Here is a 19,599-nt window from a genome sequence, read left to right as displayed (position 1 = left end):
GTGACCTTGCGAGAGGCGAGCGGAGGCAGAGCCGCGGGGCGGGCGCGCTCGCCGCCTCTGCCGCCGCCGGGAAGCTGGGCGGGGAGACGGCCGACATGGTGGAGGCCGGGGACGGGGCAGAGGAGGAGGCGGAGGGCGAGCGAGCGGAGATGCTGGGCGCCGCGGAGCCTGCGCTGCCGCGCAACGGGCTGCTCCCCGGCAAGGAGGCGGCCAACGGCGGAGGATGCGCGGCGCGGAGCGGCGGCCCCGGCGGGCGGGCGGCGGAGGCCGAGGCCATGCTGCCGGCGGGCGGCGGGCGGGCGGAGACGCGCCTGTCCCGGCGGCGGCTGGCGGTGCTGGCCGTGTTCAGCTGCTACTCGCTGGTCAACGCCTTCCAGTGGATCCAGTACAGCATCCTCAGCAACGTCTTCGTGAGCTTCTACCGCGCCTCCTTCGCGCACGTCGACTGGCTCTCCATGGTCTACATGGTGGCCTACGTGCCGCTGATCCTGCCCGCCACCTGGCTGCTGGACGCGCGGGGGCTGCGCCTCACGGCGCTGCTGGGCGCCGGCCTCAACGCGCTGGGCGCCTGGCTCAAGTGCGCCAGCGTGGCGCCGGGCCGCTACGCCGTCACCATGGCGGCGCAGGGCGTCTGCGCCGTGGCGCAGGTCTTCATCCTGGGGCTGCCCTCGCGCGTCGCCGCCGTCTGGTTCGGGCCCGCCGAGGTGTCCACGGCTTGCGCCGTGGCCGTGCTCGGCAACCAGGTAGGGCCCCGCCGCGGGCGGGCGCGGGCGGCACCACCTGAGAACCCCCCCGAGGCGTTGGGCAGCCTAACGTTCGGCGTGACGTCGCCTCCTTTAAAAACTAGCCTCGGTGGGGAAGACGCTGCTTAAAGAAGGGGCTGTGGGGCAGCGCCGCGGAGGGGAGAGATGAGGGGTGATGAGGGGGCCAGAGGCAGCAGCGATGGGCGGGCGACGTTTCACCCCACCGCCGGCCTCCTCTGCTGAGCATGTGGGACTCCATGTGTTTAAAGTTGCATCATCTAATTTCCCGTCCTGTTTTTTTTTTTTACTGTGGCCTTAAATCACTGAGCACCAATAGACCGAGTCGGCTCTGCTGACTCATGAATTTTTCTGTAACAGTATGATAATTCGCATGGGGAGCTGATAACTGAGTCCAGTCACAGATTTCTTCAAAGGCCTCCATCCCACCCTGTTTCAGAGAGCTGGAGCAGGTGTATCAGAAAGACTGGGTAAAGATAAGATGCTGGGTTTTTTTATTATTATTTCTTTGTTTTTTTCCTCTCCCCTCCTATAGCCTTGTTCTCGCCCCCTGCCACTGGCCCCGCTTTCCTATGACAACAAAACAGTAAAATTCCCATCAGGCTGGCTGGTGCAGGCTGAGGCCTTAGGTACAATTCGACTAAGTTAACAGAGGTTTTGTTTATCTTCTTGTGATTCTAATGAGTTATGTTTCTCTTTGGATTATTAGGGTTGAAGTGGTACATATTTACAGTTAGGGTTGCTTATTATTTTCTACATTTCTGTTTACAATTTTCCAACGCTTTTTCAAAACAACTCTTGGGATGAAGTCTTCAGTGGACAAACCAACTGTCCGTTTTAGACTGATTTTTTTTTTTTTTTTTTTCTGTAGCAGTTCAGCAAAAATCTAGCATCTGCTTCTTGGAGTCAGGCTAAAGATTTCTTTGGCAGCTAAGTTGTCAGCATGTGCTTCATCGTGACAGGCAGCAGTCCTCCTGCGGAAGGAGCTGCTGTGGTCTCAGTTGTGCTGCACAGTGCACGCAGCTCTCCCCGCTGAGGAGGAAACTGGGCGCCTGAGACTGATGCTCTGTTCTGATGCTGAGATCTGGGGGATGAAGTGGTGAAGGAAGAGGGGAAGAGCTCGGGAGTTGAGAGGGTGGAAAGCAAGAGAAAGATGGACAAGAAAGCCAGTAGCTGAGGTGTGGACGCAGTAACTTAGTTACTTGCTGGAGCACATTCCCCTGCAGAGGCTAGGACTGATCTTAGAGCACCAAAGTACTTGGTGGTTCTCTGCCACCCAGTAAATATCTGGGAAATACACTGAGATATTGGGTTTTGTCCTCCTCTGGCAGTTGTTCTGCACAGACAGTAATGGCTTGTTGTGCAGCTGGTCAGTACTCCATTAACTCAAGTTGTAGAGCTTGTGCTGTAGGTCTTAAGATCCTCGTCTTGGTTATGACCCATGGAGATTGATACAGTGCCAAGCAATATAATTTTTCTGTTTTTAATTTTGCTTTCTTTTAAAAAAAAAAAAAAACTCTCAAAACCTAGATTGAAAGAATAAAATGACAAATTAGGCACTTGAAAGTTAAAAACCTGCTACAATTAATGTTGTCTGTATAATGCAGCTGCCTTCTGCATATGCGTTATGATACAGACCTCAATTACATGTCTCATTGTGCTTGTCTAATTGCACAAGGTGAGCTATGTAACAGAATCAGACTGTTAAAATGAATGGGGCTGTTGGTCTTCATATTATGCACCTGATATTTTGCAGAACTTCGAAGCTATAGCAAACAGGGCTCTGGATTGCAGGCAGGAGGCACAGAATAGTTATCAAAAATCAAATCACACCCATTATCACTTGAAGTGCTGATCATTTGCAGCTGAAATGTGAATCACTGGGAATGTACCTGTGTACCTGTCAAGGGCTGTCATGAGTGACTGATTTTTAAAAATACTTAGCATTTCAAATTAAGCACRCCAGACTTATTGGAGCTCTTGATCCTTCTGACCTTAAGCGCTGTGCTTCAGCTTTTCATATGTAAAAAGTGAAAAATGGTGTTACTTGACTTTCTAGGAATATTGTGGGTACTTTACTGAGTCACACGGAAAAAAATATTCCTGAAGAAAAGGAATAATTATGTACTCAGTTTGTGGTGTTTATAAGGTTCACATACTGAAGGGTGAGGATAAAAATAAATGAAATCTTCAGGTGAGCACTGGATACTGGGTCAATCCAATGACTTGTGAAAAAAGCAACAAAAATCTGATAAGGCACAAAGGTTGCTTTGTAAACTGACTGGCACACCTCTAATTTGAACACTTTGAGTGTTGAGTTTTCTACTTTTGATAGTTTTTAACTTTTTTTCCTGGAGAACATGCTTGAAATAGATGGATGTTTTCTAGTCTAAAAAATTGTTTTGACATTTAAAAATGCAGCTTATTTTTGAAGGAGAAGCAGAGGTAAAGTGGAGAGAAGTTTAAGACTGTTGTTCCTTGATGTTTTCAAATGCTTTATACATAGCCAAAATTTCAGTCCTTATTTTTTGTCTTTTTTAGTACTAAATCTTGCTACGTTGGAACTGACTCCAAATACAAACCCACTACTTTTTTTTTTTTTTTTTTGTGTGATTCTTCTTTCTTTCCTTAGCAATAACTGAAGCTGCAGGTTTCTTGTTATGTTTTTTAATGAGGACATTTTTTTTCTCTTGCACTTCTTTGCTTGATCAGTTCTGCAATTTACCTTGCACTTTGGTCTTCATTTCAATAATGGCAGGGTTGTGATGTCAAATGCAGGATTTTGATGAAGAAAAAGAGAAGAGAGTTTCTACAGGAGTAACTAGAGTCTTCTGTCTCATTTTTTAGTCCTTCGCTCACAGGATGACTGATACAAGTTAATGTGCATGCATAATATTCTCCTATGAAAATACTCTTTTGCAAAAAGAACTTCCTTAATGCTTAGTTGAATGTGCTGTATGCTAAAGGTATTATTGCAGTTTAATCTAGAAATGAAAAGATTAAAAACCAGAGCCATTGAAAACCTGATTGTGAAATGTCAATAAGAGCAAATGGCTCGTAACTAGTATACTAAAGGAGCACTTTTACATCATAATTTTTGTTAATAGTGATTACGGTATAAATTCTGAATTCTACCTGGTAAGGCTCTTTGCTTTTGTTGATTTATATTCTTAGGAAAATAATTTTTGTTTTTCTTTTCTTGCTTTACAGCTTGGCACTGCAATTGGCTTTTTGTTGCCACCTGTTTTGGTTCCAAATACACCTGATGATATTGATCTAATGGCACATAATATAAGCATCATGTTCTATGGAACAGCAATAGTATCCACGCTCCTGTTCCTCTTAACAGGAGTGGGTAAGTGATCCATAGGAGTACTTGCACCATCTTACTTTAGGCAACCAAAATTAGCTTCAAAGTTAGTTGTCTGGTATCTTCAGGCTCCCTCTGTAGCACATTGAGAAGGTGTGGTGCTTTAGTGGTGAACATGTTAGCCAGATATATTGGGTGGTCTAAATTCCTGCCTATGTGAGAAGAGCAGTCCTGTTGTGATTTTGAATACACTTAAGAAAACTTTCAAACGTTTAGGAAATTCCAAGTCGTTGATGTCTCTTTTTTTCTTACAGAAGTCTGTCACAGTTTTACTCCAAAAACACGCCCAATTATATAAGATAGATTAATTTCAGTGGCTGAGTTAAATAAATCATCCTAATTTTGCCCTTTGAAAAGCAAATTAAATATTAAAAACAAGGACTAGGTGATGTGATTAATGGGGTTGACTCTTGCTTATCTTCTGAGGAAATTTTGGGGGAAATTATTTTTCTGAATACATTAACCAGAGAGCTTTCACATCTAAGAAGGGTGCAACAGGATTTTACCGGGAGGAACCATAACTTTCATCTTCAAAGTACAAGAACATAGTAGAAGACAAGAGATAGAAGCCTTTGGTAGTTAATACATTCTTCTTTCTGCCTGTAACTGAAGTTACATTTTTCTCAGGTTTACTTATGTTCACTTACCTGTTGCGTCAGGGACAGGAGACAGCCAATTTATCATCTTTGTCATGCTTCACTTGGAACAACCTCTCTCAGGGTATGCAGTTCACTTAGTTTTTTGTTGCCCAGCAGAAGGATATTATGTTACCATGTAAATTTCTTCTGCTGTTCTCACAATTCAGGTACAGAGGTAGACTAAAGTTCTAGATGCTTTGCTGGTGAAGCGTATCTCTGAGTGTATGCTGGGTAGCAGTCAGATATGAACAAATAGTTAGCATATCCCTAGTGGCTGTGACTTGATTCTCCCCTGAGAAAATCTAGAGTATTTTTATAAAAGTGTTAAAAGACACAAATCTATCTTAAGAAATCTGTCAAACTAAAACACTTTGCATTTCAAAAGGAAAAAAAACATTAGTCTGGTAAAGACAGATGAAAATCTTTCCTTTTTGTTTTTCCCCAGTGTTTGAAGAAAAGCCCAAATACCCTCCTAGTCATTCTCAAGCAGTCCTTCAAACTGTGCCTCCTGAGGATTACTCCTACAAGCAGTCAATTATTAACTTATTCAAAAATATTCCATTTGTACTTTTGCTGATCAGTTATGGTAAGTGGTGAAGTCTGGCTGTAGTCTGGCAGCACAATCCAAATATGTGCCTAAAGCATGTTGGGTTTTAGTTGTTTTGTGTGTTTTTTGTTTTTTTTTTTTTTAAACTTCGTTACTTATTTAGCAGCCTGTACTGGAAAACCCAGCAGTATCTAAAGTATCATTTATAGCTCTGGAGAAGAGATTTTACCTAGTAGATAAAAGGTTTTGCCCCTGACTTCGCTCTTAAATATCAGAAGACTAACTCTTTGTGGTARCAGATCTGCATGGCTAGACCTGAAATGACTGAAGTATAACTGTATCTAAAATTTGAAATTTGGTCTGTATATCTTAGTTGCTAAATGAAGCATAAGACTAGTGCTGAGTGAATTAATGCCACTTAATGTAGCACAGGGCCTGCTAAGTAAGAAGAATTAATGAAGAAAGTRTTTTTTTTTTTTTTTGGTGATTGTTTGTCTCTAGGGCTGTGAAAGACATGCCAGTCTTCCTCAGATTTGGGAAGGGGGCTATACAGTGAAACTAAATGTGTACATGAAGACATTTTATGTCAGAAGTAAATCTAGGAGAAAAAAGAGAAATGGCCTTTGTACCCTCTACTCAGAAAAAAGATTCATGATTTGTTTTGCCTTGCCTTACTGTTAAAAATAATTGCAGTATGAGTGATTTAAGTCAAGTTCTGAATTTCAGAAGTAGTGAATATGACAGCTTTAGGGATATAATCTAGTTCTTCTCAGCAGCCAGTAATGCCTTTGACACTGCTCCTTGACAGATCACAGGGATGAGATACTGGGATCAGAAAAATCCAGAAAGAGCAATGTTTTCTTGCAGAAGTATCTAGTAGGAAATATTTGTAATGCAAATGTAAATTCTGCCTGACACATGTTGAATGATGTGGCTAAATACAGAGGATGAATCATCTTCTTTTGGTTTTGTAGGTATTATGACTGGGGCATTTTATTCTGTCTCCACTTTATTAAACCAGATGATAATAACTCATTATGAGGTAAGTTTCTCAGATCTTCTTACTGTGTTTTTTTTTTTTTTTTTTTAACTGTACATTTGCAGAGTTACTGTTTTTTATTACTTAGGTGCTGTGTGTGCTCAGATGTTTGGTTTCCTTTATACCTGTGTATGGCTTATTGCATCTTGCATCATACAGCTATGCAGTCATAGGAATGTTTGTTTGTGCTTATGACTGCCGAGAGGTCTGAGCTTGACTCTGAGTGGAAGCAAGTTATTAATGAGCACCATATAAATATTTGTTGAAAGGGAGAAGAAGTGAACGCTGGGAGAATTGGCTTGACACTGGTGGTGGCAGGAATGGTGGGTTCGATTATTTGTGGTTTGTGGCTGGATTACACTAAAACATACAAGTAAGTGTGGGTAGGCATGTATGGGGTTAAGGGTAGGAAAACAGTGCAACTGTGTTAGAAGAATACTGGAATGTAAGGGAAGAAGTGAGCTGATGATAAAAGGCGGCAAGTCCCTGATCTTTTAGTAGCCTTGACAGAGGCAAGTTTTCGAGGCTGCAGCTTGAGACTCTCGTGATGGTTCTTGGCCAAAAGAAATGAGAGAGGGTGTGCTGTGGAGAACATGAAGATCTGAAGGGGGTTTCCATCTACTCCTGGCCCTGCAGGGAGTGTAATGCTAACAAGAAAAGCCTTGTATGTCCTACATAAGGTGGCCAGCTGGCCTGATTGTCTCCTTCTCCAGGGGACACATAAAGGCTCAAAATCTACTCTGCTGCTTTTTTTTTTTTTTTTTTTTTTTTTTTTTTTTGTGAAACAGACAATTAATGGATTCTCATTTTTGGTACTCTTCCTGGACTTTTTAATAAGCCTAACACTTGCTTTAATTCAGGGGATGGATGTCAATGGAGCAGAACTCTGTTTTGGGGTAGGAGCTCCAGGGCAGTTCACCCATGGTGTGGTGCCCCCAGGAGTGGGCAGTGCCCCRGTGTGCTGCTTGCTGTAACACAAGGATAAGTTTCAGGAAAAGTTCTCCCCTGGTGACTTGTAGTACATTATGTGCAAGGACTCTAGGAGCCTAATGGACATTAATGCTCTAGACTTGCCTTATTTCTGCATGTGGTTTGGCTTATAAATAAATGATATGTGTTTTATTTTTTTGGAGGACAACAATTATTCCAGACCTAATATAAATAAAACATCCAAATGAGATTTGTTTGACTTGCATCTTAGGCTGACTTTTAGCACTAATAACGTTTGATTTCACTGCTGATCTTTTGATTTTTGTGTAATGGCCTGTGCTGCAGGATGGTTGAGAGGTACAGCGTAGTGGAGAACTAAAATAGCCTCGAGGTAATAGTGTCTGATGGGATCAGTGAAGCAGTCATAGAACTAAGGGAATAAGGAGTTGGGGAAGGGATACGGTTTCATGGAAATGCATGATATGTTTGAGTCAGAATTACATGAAGCAAATTTCACAACTGCAGAATGTCAGTTATAAAGAGAGTAATGGTTGTATGACTTTGCCATGCTTCAGCAATGTGCCATGATTGTATGTTAACAATGTATATATATTTCTTGTTGGATTGCAGGCAAACTACTTTGATTGTTTACATTCTCTCTTTTATTGGGATGGTGGTGTTTACTTTCACCCTGGATCTTGGATACCTTATAGTAGTGTTTGTGACTGGAGGAGTACTTGGGTAAGCAATTAAAGAGGACTAGAAGACCTACTGCAGTTCTGCTCACAAACAATATTCGTAATAATGTAAAAAGCTAATGGATATTTTAACTAAATGATTCTACTGTGTATTCTGGTGCCGTACTCTCAACATATAGATATATCTTATAGTACAGATACTGTTTAATAGGTTTCACCTTCTGTTACATCAACGTAAATCTAAAGTGAATTTCATGTAAAATTTGGTTCCAATTCAAAAAGCACACTGGAATAAAGTTAAATCTCTCTATCTTCAGTGGATATTTGACTAGAATCTAACGGAGCAAATCTAGGAAGACTGGCTTTTGTGCATGTTGATTAATTTGTATTTTGATAGCCCAAGTGGCCTGTTTGGTGCTTTGTCAATTCAGAAAAACATGCATCACTGTCCTGAAAGATATATAATCCAGAACACCCAAAAAGTGATGAGGGAATAGTGCTCTATCTAGACAGGGCAGGCAAGGTAATGACAGAAGCAAGTCYTGTGAGTTGCAGTTCAAAAACCAACCAACCAACCACAACTGCATTAAGCCCCTGTCCTTCCTCACGCTCGTCTGTCCCCTCAGCTTCTTCCAGAGGAGCTTCTAGTTGCCATTCCAGTGTCCAGCCACCCCCTCTACTGATGGTCTCTCTTCCATGCAACATGAATGTTTAGATTGATAAGGCTATGGTGTTCACGTATGTCTTCCATTTGAAAGTAATTAAAATTAATTATGCAGTGGTTTGTGGACTTGTTTGAGAAGGTTGTTTCATGTGTGTGGAGTGGAATGCAGGCGGTTATGGGAAACAGGGCAAACATATTAAAATGTATTTGTCCTACAAGAAGGATGTATGGCTGAAATTGTTGGATGAGATCAGGGAAATGAGGCAAGGCAAAGCACATCCTTAATCAAGACTGAATTCAAGACCTGAATCCTGAATTAGRTTTTGAAAGCAGATAGTTCAGAATAACAGCTAGTTCAGAATACCATGTGTTTATGTTTTGATTTTCTTGGCCATAATAATAGAAGAAAGCCACACTTGTCATCCTCTTATTTTCTTCTTCAACAGGTTTTTCATGACTGGCTATCTCCCTCTCGGGTTTGAATTTGCTGTGGAAATTACATACCCAGAGTCTGAAGGCACTTCATCAGGGCTCCTCAATGCATCAGCACAGGTTACATCATGTTAATTTCTGCAAGTAAAGTAGCATTCAGCAAGGCCGCTCTGCTAGAAGTCTTTCTTAGATTTGGCTGCTATGTCCCCACTATATTGCTCTAGTCTTCATTTTTTTTTTAATTTGGTTTCTATAAGATGTGGTCTGAAACTTTGCAAGATAAAATGGTGAATCTTTTCTGTGTGATACTGATGAAGCGACTTATTTGTTTGTAGATATTTGGAATTATCTTTACCCTTGTTCAAGGAAAGCTCATAACAAACTACAGTCCTCGTGCAGGAAACCTCTTTCTTTGTGCTTGGATATTTGTGGGCATTATCTTAACAGGTAATTAGTCAGAAATGTAAGTCATGATTTATCTCTTATCTAATCATTTGGAGTTTTTTGAGATAGTGAATTTCTGTGAAATTTTCAGACATCGAGGATTTAAATGCATGGCTCTCCTGTCTGGGCTGAGGACAAAAGTTATAAGTGGAGAGTGGGGTGTGTGTGGGTGTGTGTTTTTTTTTTTTTTTTTTAATTACGTGCTGTGCATACACTTTTTGCTTTAAGGATGATGCTAATATGTGAACAACCATCTGTTTGGATGCGTTTCTTGAGTAGTGTCTTGAACTTGAGGAAGATGTCTGTCTTCAGAGTAGGATAGTAGATGTATACGAATACATGTATACAGACAGTATGCAGTTTTTCAAATATGAGGAATTGCTGATGTATTCATAAACGGTGCCAGTAATTTACACATGCCAGTACTTATAAGTGTGCAGAAAGTGTCAAAACCATCAAATTTTGCTTGAGGTACTCATGACTTAAAAGTTTTTATTGTCTTTTTCTGCATGTGCTTTGTGAGGAGCAAGCTCAGATTGTTGATAAGAAGGCAACTAGTGCTGATTGCATAAGAATGAATACAGAAATTTTGAGTATATGCTGAAAGCAGGTTCTGTGTGCTTTTGCTGTACAAAACATTCTCCTTGAAAGGAATGTCATTACGAAGTCAATAGTCAGCGTTTTTTTGTTTGTTTGTTTTGTTTTAGCCTTAATAAAATCAGATTTGCGAAGACACAATGTGAATTCAGGGATTATGAATGTGGATGTTAAAGCTGTAAGTGCTGAATCTTTTCCCTTGATTGTGTTATTGTACTGGAATGCTTGGCTTCTACTGGCATGGTAATATTAACAGCAAAACAGTAATTGACAAGAACCTATAATGTGACTGTTTCCTTGATGTACTGGAACAACAGAGTCAAGTGGGACCCTACCCTCAGATATCTGTTTCTCCCTTTAGCTCCCATGAAAAATCTAAAAGACCTTTTGCTCTCAATTTTTCTGAATTTTAAGTGGCTAATACTCATCTCTGGTTTTATTTTTTGAATCTAGCTCTTTCACATTTGCAGTTAGCATTGTAAGTTTTGATGCATTTTTGTGTATTGGGATAGGAGGTCACACTACACATCTTATTAAAAAAAAGTGACATCCCTTTAAGTYGAGTCAGGGTGTAATGAACAAAAGTCATGCTGCAATTTTTATAGTATATTTCATGAAATGCTAGGTCCATTCTTCTGCTGAGCACCCTCTATATTTAAAGGGAGAGTGAGCATTACACGCCTGTTCAGGAGATCCCAAGACCATCTTTCAGCAGCTTTTCTGTATTATTACAGTCACTACTAGAAATAAGGGTGACATTGAAAACTTTTTTCAGTCCCATAGTTTTCTTGACCATCCAAATCAAGATAATGAAAACAGCTTTGTGAACTCAAGTATTGTAAGATCCTCTATCACATCATTCTTTGGGTCTTGCATATATAGCAGCCTCTGTTATCTGCGATCAAGCTGCACGCTGGTAGTGTCTGCAGAAGGTTCAGAAAATTCCAAGCTGGTGCCTTATGAGCTACCTTGAACCTGAAATGCCTACAGCTGTGTTYGCACCATGTTGCCTTCTTTGAATTTATCAACTTGGGCCAGGGCTGTCCTGGGGACATGCATGCTGACTGTAGGCAGTRGTCTGTGATTGTTCTCTTCTCCATTGTCACCTTGTTAATTAGCTTAATGTCACACAACACTACTTACATTAACCAGGTTAAACAAAAATGTGGAGTCCTCACCCCAACGTTATCATAAATAACAGAGCGGCCTGTGTTAATAAGGTACAATAAAAATTTGATTTCAGACCTTGATCACCACAATTCTGCTGTATTTAAACGTAACAGAGAAAAAAAAAAGAAAGTTGATCTCCATGTGATGATCAGTATCTACATGCGATAAATACATATTTTAGAGTAATACCAAGAAACTCAATTCTATGTTTTCTTTTAATTGTAGAGAGAAGGGAAAACAAGGCTTTCATTAAGTGCCTAACTGAACTAGTTGACCACATATACTAGTGTAGTCTAATTAATCTAGTAATTGCTGAGGAATACTGAGGGTAGGAGTAGCTTCTGCTACGTAACAGYTTAACTCCTGTTTATTTGTTTATTTTACAGGTACCAGTTGACAGTCCTGTAGAACATGAAACTTGTACTGCATTAAAAATTCAGTCAGCTTTGTGAGGCTGAAAGAAGGTGACTTAGAAACGCACAATTTTTGTTGAACACTGAACAATACTAATTAGTGTAATCACTGGATTTGTATGTATATGAGTATTAAAATGTGTTTGTTAGATACTGGTGATATTTGTGCGGTGGAAACTGCGAAGATGCCCAGTTCATTTTGCCCAAGACAAACAATTTACCTTCATATGGAATGTTCATCCTAGCAGTTTCCAAGTTTTGTAGTTTCACTAGTAAAGTAGTGTATGAGTGCTCTCCACTCCTGGGAGAAACATACATTCAGGGTGCACATGGAAAAATCTGGAATCCTAAAGTACAATCATATCAGAAATACCTAATCTTTTTTTCTTTTCCAAGAAATCAAGAGTTAGTTAATTTCTTATTCAGATTTTCCTGCTGCAATTGAAAAGTCAGAGAGTAGGTAGCTGCACAACTGGCGGGTATTAATACTTCTGTTTTTTTTAATTTTTATTTTTTACTATATCTGATGTAAACTAACTGTTCATTCTGGGAAACTTTGTCTATAGCACAATACTGAAAATGAGATGACTACAATCATGAGTATTTCGTATTGGCATCTGACATTTCTTTTGCCTTGAAACTTCTTGATAGATACCAGAAAGCACATAAGAGAGAACACTTTCTTATAGATTCATCATAACATTTTGGGGGACATCTAAAAAGTTTCCTGCTAGACAAACTGAAGATGAGTTTCTTATAAAAAGAAGGAATAAGACCTTTGATAGCTCTACTGTGAAGTGTTTATAGGCAATGGAAAGCTACCACTCAGATTGCCTCTACAGAATATTTTGAGTGCTTTCTCAGTTTAAGTGAGAGGAGTACGTGTTTACAAAGAGATGGTGCCTTTACTTTGTAAAGAAGATCCTTGCCTCATCTTGAGTTTAATCAATGCTGCTGAAGAAATTCCTTTTTGCATGTTTAATCTCCTCTGAATATTTGTGGAGTATCAGAAAATGTGCTCTTTTTTGCATTTATCTCTCTGTATTATGAATTGTATCATACGTGTCTTGAGAAATTTTTGTGCTCATCATGTAACTTAGAAGTAAGTCATGTCTTGTCTTTCACAGTTTGTTTAAGCTGTAAAGATGACTGAAAGGAAAACAGTGATGCTTCACTTCATCTGAAATATTTGCTTTTTATATCATGCACCTCAGCTACAAAAGGAGTGGACTTCATTAACATTCACCTTGTGTTATTACATTTATCTGAAACTGGGATGTGGGTTTCTCACAGCAGTACTTCTGAAAACATTGTGCTCTAGCTACACAATTACAGAATTGCTAGYAATACAATAATGCTGAGGCCCTGCTATTACTGAGAAGTCAAACTTGAGTTAGCTGACTTTCTGCAAACATTTCTTAGCAGACTGAAAGTAAAAGTTCCAACAGTATTTGTGAAGCTGCCTTTGGTAACTGTGGGTGGCTCTTGCCTTTGGAGAAACTGTRATAGTGTGTGCCAATTTATATCTTCCTTCCCTAAACACGGATCCAGTAAATCAGTTATTGTGTTCCTGGCCCCTGATTCCTATGTATTTCCACTATTAGAAGCCTTTAGCAAAGACCTTAGCTCTGCAGTTTTGGAGAAGTGTTTCCTAAATGTCCAGTGAAAAGTCTTTGACAGTATTCATAATGCTTTCTAAATGTCTGCTACATACTGTTCAACTTCTAAGAATGATCTTTTTTTTTTTTAATTTTTAAATTCCTCTCCACACTACTAGTTTCCAGTTTCTTTGGTGTTTATAAGAAGTTGACTTCTTCCTTCTGGTGTTCGGTTCATTACTGAAAAATGCTCTATCCCTGCTGGCTCCTTGTGTTTTATGTTCTGCCAAATTACTTGGCTCCCCTCTGGAAAAGATTTAAACAAGATTTTGGCATTCTAGAAAACCTGCTGGGCCCCTGAAAAGAAAATATTCCTAATAATGAAGGCTTAATTACATCCTGGATTTAATACCCCCCCCCCCCAAAAGGAGCTTGAAAGCTTGAAACCTGTGAACATATGTTTATCTGAAAGCTATTTCCGAGCAAGGAAAAAGTATATAAATACAAGGCCCAATAACAAAATAAAGAACAAAACAGATATTTTATGCAACATTTTTGTTGTCAGTGTCTCAAAAAATGAGGTTCCAGCTGGTGGAAGAAATAGGTCTGGGGTTGTTGGAGCTTTTTATGCTTCTGCTTTTAATTTTTGTTTTAAAATAAACAACATCCACCCAATCAAATTATGTCTGGAATTGGAAATAAGGTTTCTAACTCTGAGCCTTGTGATTCTGGCTCAGCCCTCAAGTGTGTGTGTGGGGGGGGCTAAAAAAACCTGCTTGGAGGCAAACATTTTATGAATGGAATTAAACGTCAACTGTGAGARCATGGGACTGGAAACCAAGTCAGGAGGGACTTTTCCGTCCCATGCATCAGCTTTTGCTGGTTAGTATGTTTTTCTTTTTGAGTGCTTCAAGAGAACTCTTGAGGATGCAAGAAAATCCATGTAATCTTTAGTGTAAGCAGTAGGGCTGCCCCCAAGTTACCAGTGGCCCACCAGGGTGCATAATTGCTAACTTTCAACTAAAAGATGCAAAGATTCACCTCTAAAACAAAAACAAAAGACAAAGAACATTGACAACATTGATCCGTTTTTATTTAGGATTCCTAACATGATCTTAAAATCCTCATTTCTGTTGGCTAGGTTTGAAAATTGTAGGCCTGATAGCATAGTCTGGAATTTCTGTAAATGGAATTTTTCTTCAACTTGAAAGATAAGTTCTTCATAGCATTTATTGGTATTGTAGATTGGTGCTTGTCCTTTATAGCATCTCTTCTGCTGCTGAATGGTCGTGTTTTGAGAGTAGGGAAGAACTGGGAAGAATAAGTAACAGAAAATTTCAGGATAATAGAGCTTTCCTGGCTACATCCTCTTGGTCATCTCGTGTGTTCAGGACGCTCTGCTGTCTCTGAAACCATCACTGGAATGTGTAATCAGAGCTGCCAGCCAGTGTTGCCTAATGAAAATTTGCTTTTTGAAAAATCTTTGGACTAACTTGTACGTTTACAACCAAATGAAATTGGTTAAGTTATAAGTATTTATTACTTTCATTTTCCATTCTGTGAACTTGTGACCTTTTCAGTTGCTGTCTTTTTCAATACTTGTATGTACCACCTTAAGTGTTATAGACTACTAATGATTGATTCATAGACCAGAAGCTAAATGTTATCATTGTATCCCATGTGATTTCCCCCCCACCACCATGTGGTCTGAAGTCTGTTAAGAGAAGTGAGGTTAATGCATGAAACAGAATGAACTAAGCAAAAATATTTCTGAGAAGTGTATTTATTTCTAAGACCCATGTTATTTACTGCTCATGTATTTGTTCTTTTCATGAAGATAGCAGAGATCTTGGCTGTAATTTGTTTTTGTTAGTGTCCCATTCTTTATGTTTCAAGAGAAAATTTAAAAATTCTTATGAATATTCTCTCCGTGCAATATTGTACCTTTGTGTTTATGTGGGGGGAATCATTCCTTATCATTATATGTTACTAGTCTTGTGTATAAAAAGTAACTTGACTGAAGCCAAAATTACCATTTCTGATAGCTGCTGATGCAGCAAATGGTCTGAAGATGATCCATTTTTTTTCTCAAAAGCTGTCATTTATTTTAGGGAAATTTTATATGTGGATTATATACTGTGTCCTTAATAAACATGCATGCGTATATATATATGTGTACTGCATCTATACGTGGTATATAAATGTATTATACACAGGCGTACTGGCTTACAGGGGAATGGTGCCAGTGTGTGCAATTCAAGTATTAGCTTCAGTAGATGATCTTGACCGCCCTAGCATAGTAATTTCTCCTCCTTTGCTTTGGAAAAGGTCTATGAAGAAAAGAAAGCGCTGCTAACACCTGAGGCAGAACAATCCAAAAAGTCAGCTCTTTAATGKTAGTGCAAATATTGTTTTAGTAAAGCACCCAGCTCTAGAGAGATTATCTGGGAAGAGGAGATGGAGCAACTTCGTAGAAAGAATACAAGTGAGATATTGCAAAACATTCAGTTATGACCCAGCTTTTGTTAGTAAAACCGGAGTTGTCTTCAGTGGAAGCACAGTAAAACCTGTGTGAACACCCTGCATGGGTTCTTTCATTTGTCCGCAAACAAATGTTCAGCATTGATTCCCAGGATGTGAGCTGGGAGCCGAGCAAGTCTGGGGAACCTGCTTCAAAGAAAGGTTTTTACTTTCCCTTTCTACAAAATTGTTATTAGCGCTGAGCTATTTTGATATCAGAGACTCTCCACAAAATGAGGCTGCAGGTGTTGCAGAGCACAGGAAATGCAAGCCTTTTATTCCCCTGGGGGAGAACAACRCTAGCATCTGGTTAAAGTTGTTTAGGACAGAGGGTTGAATTTTCAGCTGGGCTCTTTCTTTTACTGCCAGAACTATAGGGGCATATTCCTGTTAAAGTGTTTCTGTGAAAGCTGTAGGCTATAGCCCCATTTAGTGTTGTAATTTAAACATTCCCACAGTTGGAAAGGAACAGCCACAGCAAATTACTACTGCACTGAAGGTCATTCTTTGGCAGACAGTCTGTTTTTCTTGAAGGAGAACACTAGAAACTTCACTAGGTAAGTGGGAGATGTGAAGCCATCCTGGCCATGATGAATCAAAGCTGTTCTGGAGGGAAGATCCTTTTTGTTTCTGCAACTGGGGGAGGCCCTATATATCCACAACTAACTAACTCTTGTTAGTTTTCCTTCCAGAAAGTGGTGCTGTTTGCACATGGATTAAGTACACAGGTGCCTAACAATCCAGTTGTTTCCTATGCTGAAAAGGTTTCTCAGAAGCTTGTTGGATTTCCTCCCTGCTGTACTTCAGCACAATGAGCCAGCCTTATCTGACCATGTTCAAAATCAATATTCAAATCTTCAGTTAAACAACATCTTTCAGAAGACAAAACAATAATATCCTGAACTTTGGTGAATGTCCTTCAGCAGTCATGTGTCAATAAAAAAAAAAAAGCTAAGTACTGGCAATGTGTAGGCATAGTTACTAATTGGTGAGGCTGTTTAATACTTCTTTAATAACAAGTATAGCCAAAATTTAGCCTCTAAGATATTGATTTCCAGGAGGCCTCCACACTCTGTCCTGAGGTGACCTGACCATTGCATATCTTCTTGAAATGAATCGGATATGAGGTGACATGGTTCATTACAAGTGAACTGGTGATAAGTGAAGATGTTGCACAGGCAGAGGGAAAGCAACAGCATTTTAATTTCTGCTCCAGTCTATGGAAAGTACATTGAAAATGCGTTCTTCCTGCCTGTCTGATGCAGTCATTTGTTGAAAAGTATTTTTCCTGTAAACCAGTTCTGCTTATTACAATGCTTAGGCTGCTAAAAAAAGTTGTAAATAGTATCTAAGGGGCATTGTTAAAATTATGGCCTTGTGTTATAAGCTGTAGAAATGTTGGAAACAAGAATCTACAAAAGCTATAAAGTCTGGGTGGATTGAAGATTATGTATCATGAAAGTAATCAGTTAAAAAAAACCACAAAACTGCTTAAAGATACCTCACATGAGCCCAGAAATGCTGTCGCTGTGGCTGTAGTTCAACTGGTCAGAGTTCATCAGCTTCATAGAAGAGGCAGTGAATGTGCATCCTAGTGAGTTGATTTTAAAATGGAAATGTGTAATTAGAAGCCCTCTTTTTCCATGCCTAAGCGACTTTGGTTTATGATGTCTGTTTTATTACTGGAGTAGTAATTTCTTATTGTTTTTRCTCTCAGTATTCTATCTGTACTTGTGTGTGCTTTCTGAAAAAGCAACTTATAAAAGTTATGTGAAAAAGAGTCTCAGATGAGACTCAGTCAGTTGAGTAAAATATTATTGGTATTATTGGACATAGCAGCTGGAAAGAAATGCCTTGCCTTAGTAAGTAGATTAAACATACAGAGAGAGAATGGGATCTTGGGATGATCGTTTTCAATCTAAGTATTCCTTAATGGAGAATTTGACTTTTGCCCTGGGAAGTGGTTTTGAAATTTGTCTCTTCAACTGACTTCCAGGAGCAAAATTGAATTTCGGTTTCATAACCATGCATCTGCTCTGCTCTCAAAAGCGATGTAAGGAATTACTAAACCCTGTTCCTTGATGAGCAGCATGGTTGAGGGTCTGAGCACAGGCTGAGAAGGGAGATATCYGCTATGACTTCCAACCCCAGTTCTTAGAGTGCCATGGACGTTGCTGGGAAAAATCCCACAGAAGTATTCAGGACTTCTGAAGTTTTCCCAGTCTGCACTGGGTTGAACCAGAAACTTCTCAAATTTTTTCTGAATGGGGGAATCCTGAAGTTGCTCGTCTGTTGATCACTCATCTGGATAAGGTAGACTAGGGACCACAGATGCGTGCAAAGTTACTTACTATATTGCAAATTAAGTTGTCCAACTAATGCCAAGGGAAAAAGAAATCTAAAATGTAACAGCACCCTGTCTAAGCCTGTGCATATTGTTTTTCTCCATTAATTCCTTGGGATGTAACTTGATTTCCTCAGAACAATTCATCACCTACTTCTGAACAAACCTGCAGGCACTAGAAGCCTACATCTTGTGCTGAACAAAGAAACATCATCCTGCTATGGTGAGGGTGAATCACCTTTGGCTGCTTAATTGGCTCCACAGAACTTAAGTGAGTATATCTTGCGCTCCCAGAGAACAACTGAATTTCCCTCAGGGGCCTCTGGATGTGACTTGTTGCACAGATATTAGTTACAATAAGTCCATGCAGCATGTAAGTGCCAGTGATAAACTGGCTCTCAAATTTATACGTGAGTAAAGTTTTTACTGTCTTGACTCCCTAGTTTGGAGAAGATGTACTCTTTTAGAGAGATTATGGATCAAAAGAGGACTAATGCTTAAAGGCTAAAAATGCCATGCTTTCTCATTTTGTCACTGCTCCACAAAAGCTTTAAACGGGCAGAGACGCCCTCAGAGGTTCAGAAACTTGACAGAGAGTTATCAAACCAGCCTGTTGCCAGAGAAGAGCTGGAGGTCCATTGGCTTTTGGGGAGCAAAGAACTGTTCTGGGTGTGATTTTTCTCTGAGTGCTTCACCTCTTCAGCCAGGTGAATGTATGAATTCATGCGTGAATCTCACTGGATTGGAGATGTCTGCGTGGGTCAAGAGGATGTAGAGCATTATCAATGCTTCCTGAACTCTGCGGCTTGCACAATCACATTTGTGACGTGCTTGTTCATGACTCCAAAGTCAGAAAATGCTCTGTAGGCTTCTTGATTTTGCCAGTTACCTCTGAAAATGAATATAGTTCACACGATAGCAAATAATGAAGATGACTGGAGAAAAACACTTTGCTCCAAAAGACTGTAATTCCTTCAAGAGCTTTAAATTTTTAAATTGCAATAGGATTTGTGTTCAGAGAACAACAAATGAACTTTACTCTCAGCTAGGGGCACTTCTGCAGTGTTTTGACTGCTGTTCACTCATTGTTCACTGGAGAGGGGGAATCTTAATGTGCAGATCCCTGACTTTCAGGGAAGCCTGAAGCGATTCTTTAGATCAAAAGTTGCTTGCTGAAATCATCAGTACTGCAGTGTCTTGTTCTACTGTGGTACTGAGAACAATACAGCATGGATTCCTCTCTTTGCAGATTTCACAAAGCACCTAAATGCAARGGGTTGTGGTGTCTAGACTTTTGTGTTATTGCTGAATGTAAGCATTTTTTCAGTGTACTTTCAAGTACTGCCTTGAGAGGCAATGCATCTGAGGAACTTTAATAAATAAGGACAAAATTTGTTCAGGGTTTTTCCTAACCAGCACGATACTGTTCGTAGA

At 40.0% G+C, this 19,599-nt stretch overlaps 1 protein-coding gene across 2 annotated transcripts; it reads left to right on the top strand.

Annotated features, from left to right (window-relative positions):
* Positions 1-60: 60 nt before the first annotated feature.
* FLVCR1 (feline leukemia virus subgroup C cellular receptor 1) lies at positions 61-15,455 on the top strand. 2 transcript variants are annotated; one of them, XM_026072403.1, is made up of 11 exons: positions 61-743; positions 3,972-4,116; positions 5,215-5,355; positions 6,291-6,358; positions 6,625-6,728; positions 7,916-8,026; positions 9,094-9,199; positions 9,415-9,526; positions 10,231-10,298; positions 11,677-11,754; positions 12,831-15,455. In XM_026072403.1, the coding sequence occupies exons 1-10, from the start codon at positions 96-98 to the stop codon at positions 11,740-11,742; spliced, it is 1,569 nt and encodes a 522-aa protein (XP_025928188.1). In that variant the 5' UTR covers positions 61-95; the 3' UTR covers positions 11,743-11,754; positions 12,831-15,455. The 2 variants fall into 2 exon arrangements, with proteins under 2 accessions (XP_025928188.1, XP_025928187.1); XM_026072402.1 differs by having other exon boundaries at positions 11,677-15,455.
* The last annotated feature ends 4,144 nt before the right edge of the window (positions 15,456-19,599 follow it).

This window comes from Apteryx rowi, unplaced genomic scaffold (assembly GCF_003343035.1).
Source record: "Apteryx rowi isolate R43461 unplaced genomic scaffold, aptRow1 scaffold_34, whole genome shotgun sequence".
In the NCBI taxonomy this organism is placed as follows: Eukaryota; Metazoa; Chordata; class Aves; order Apterygiformes; family Apterygidae; genus Apteryx; species Apteryx rowi.
The sequence above is the reverse complement of the archived record's forward strand: the minus strand, read 5'-3'. Positions and strand labels throughout refer to the sequence as shown.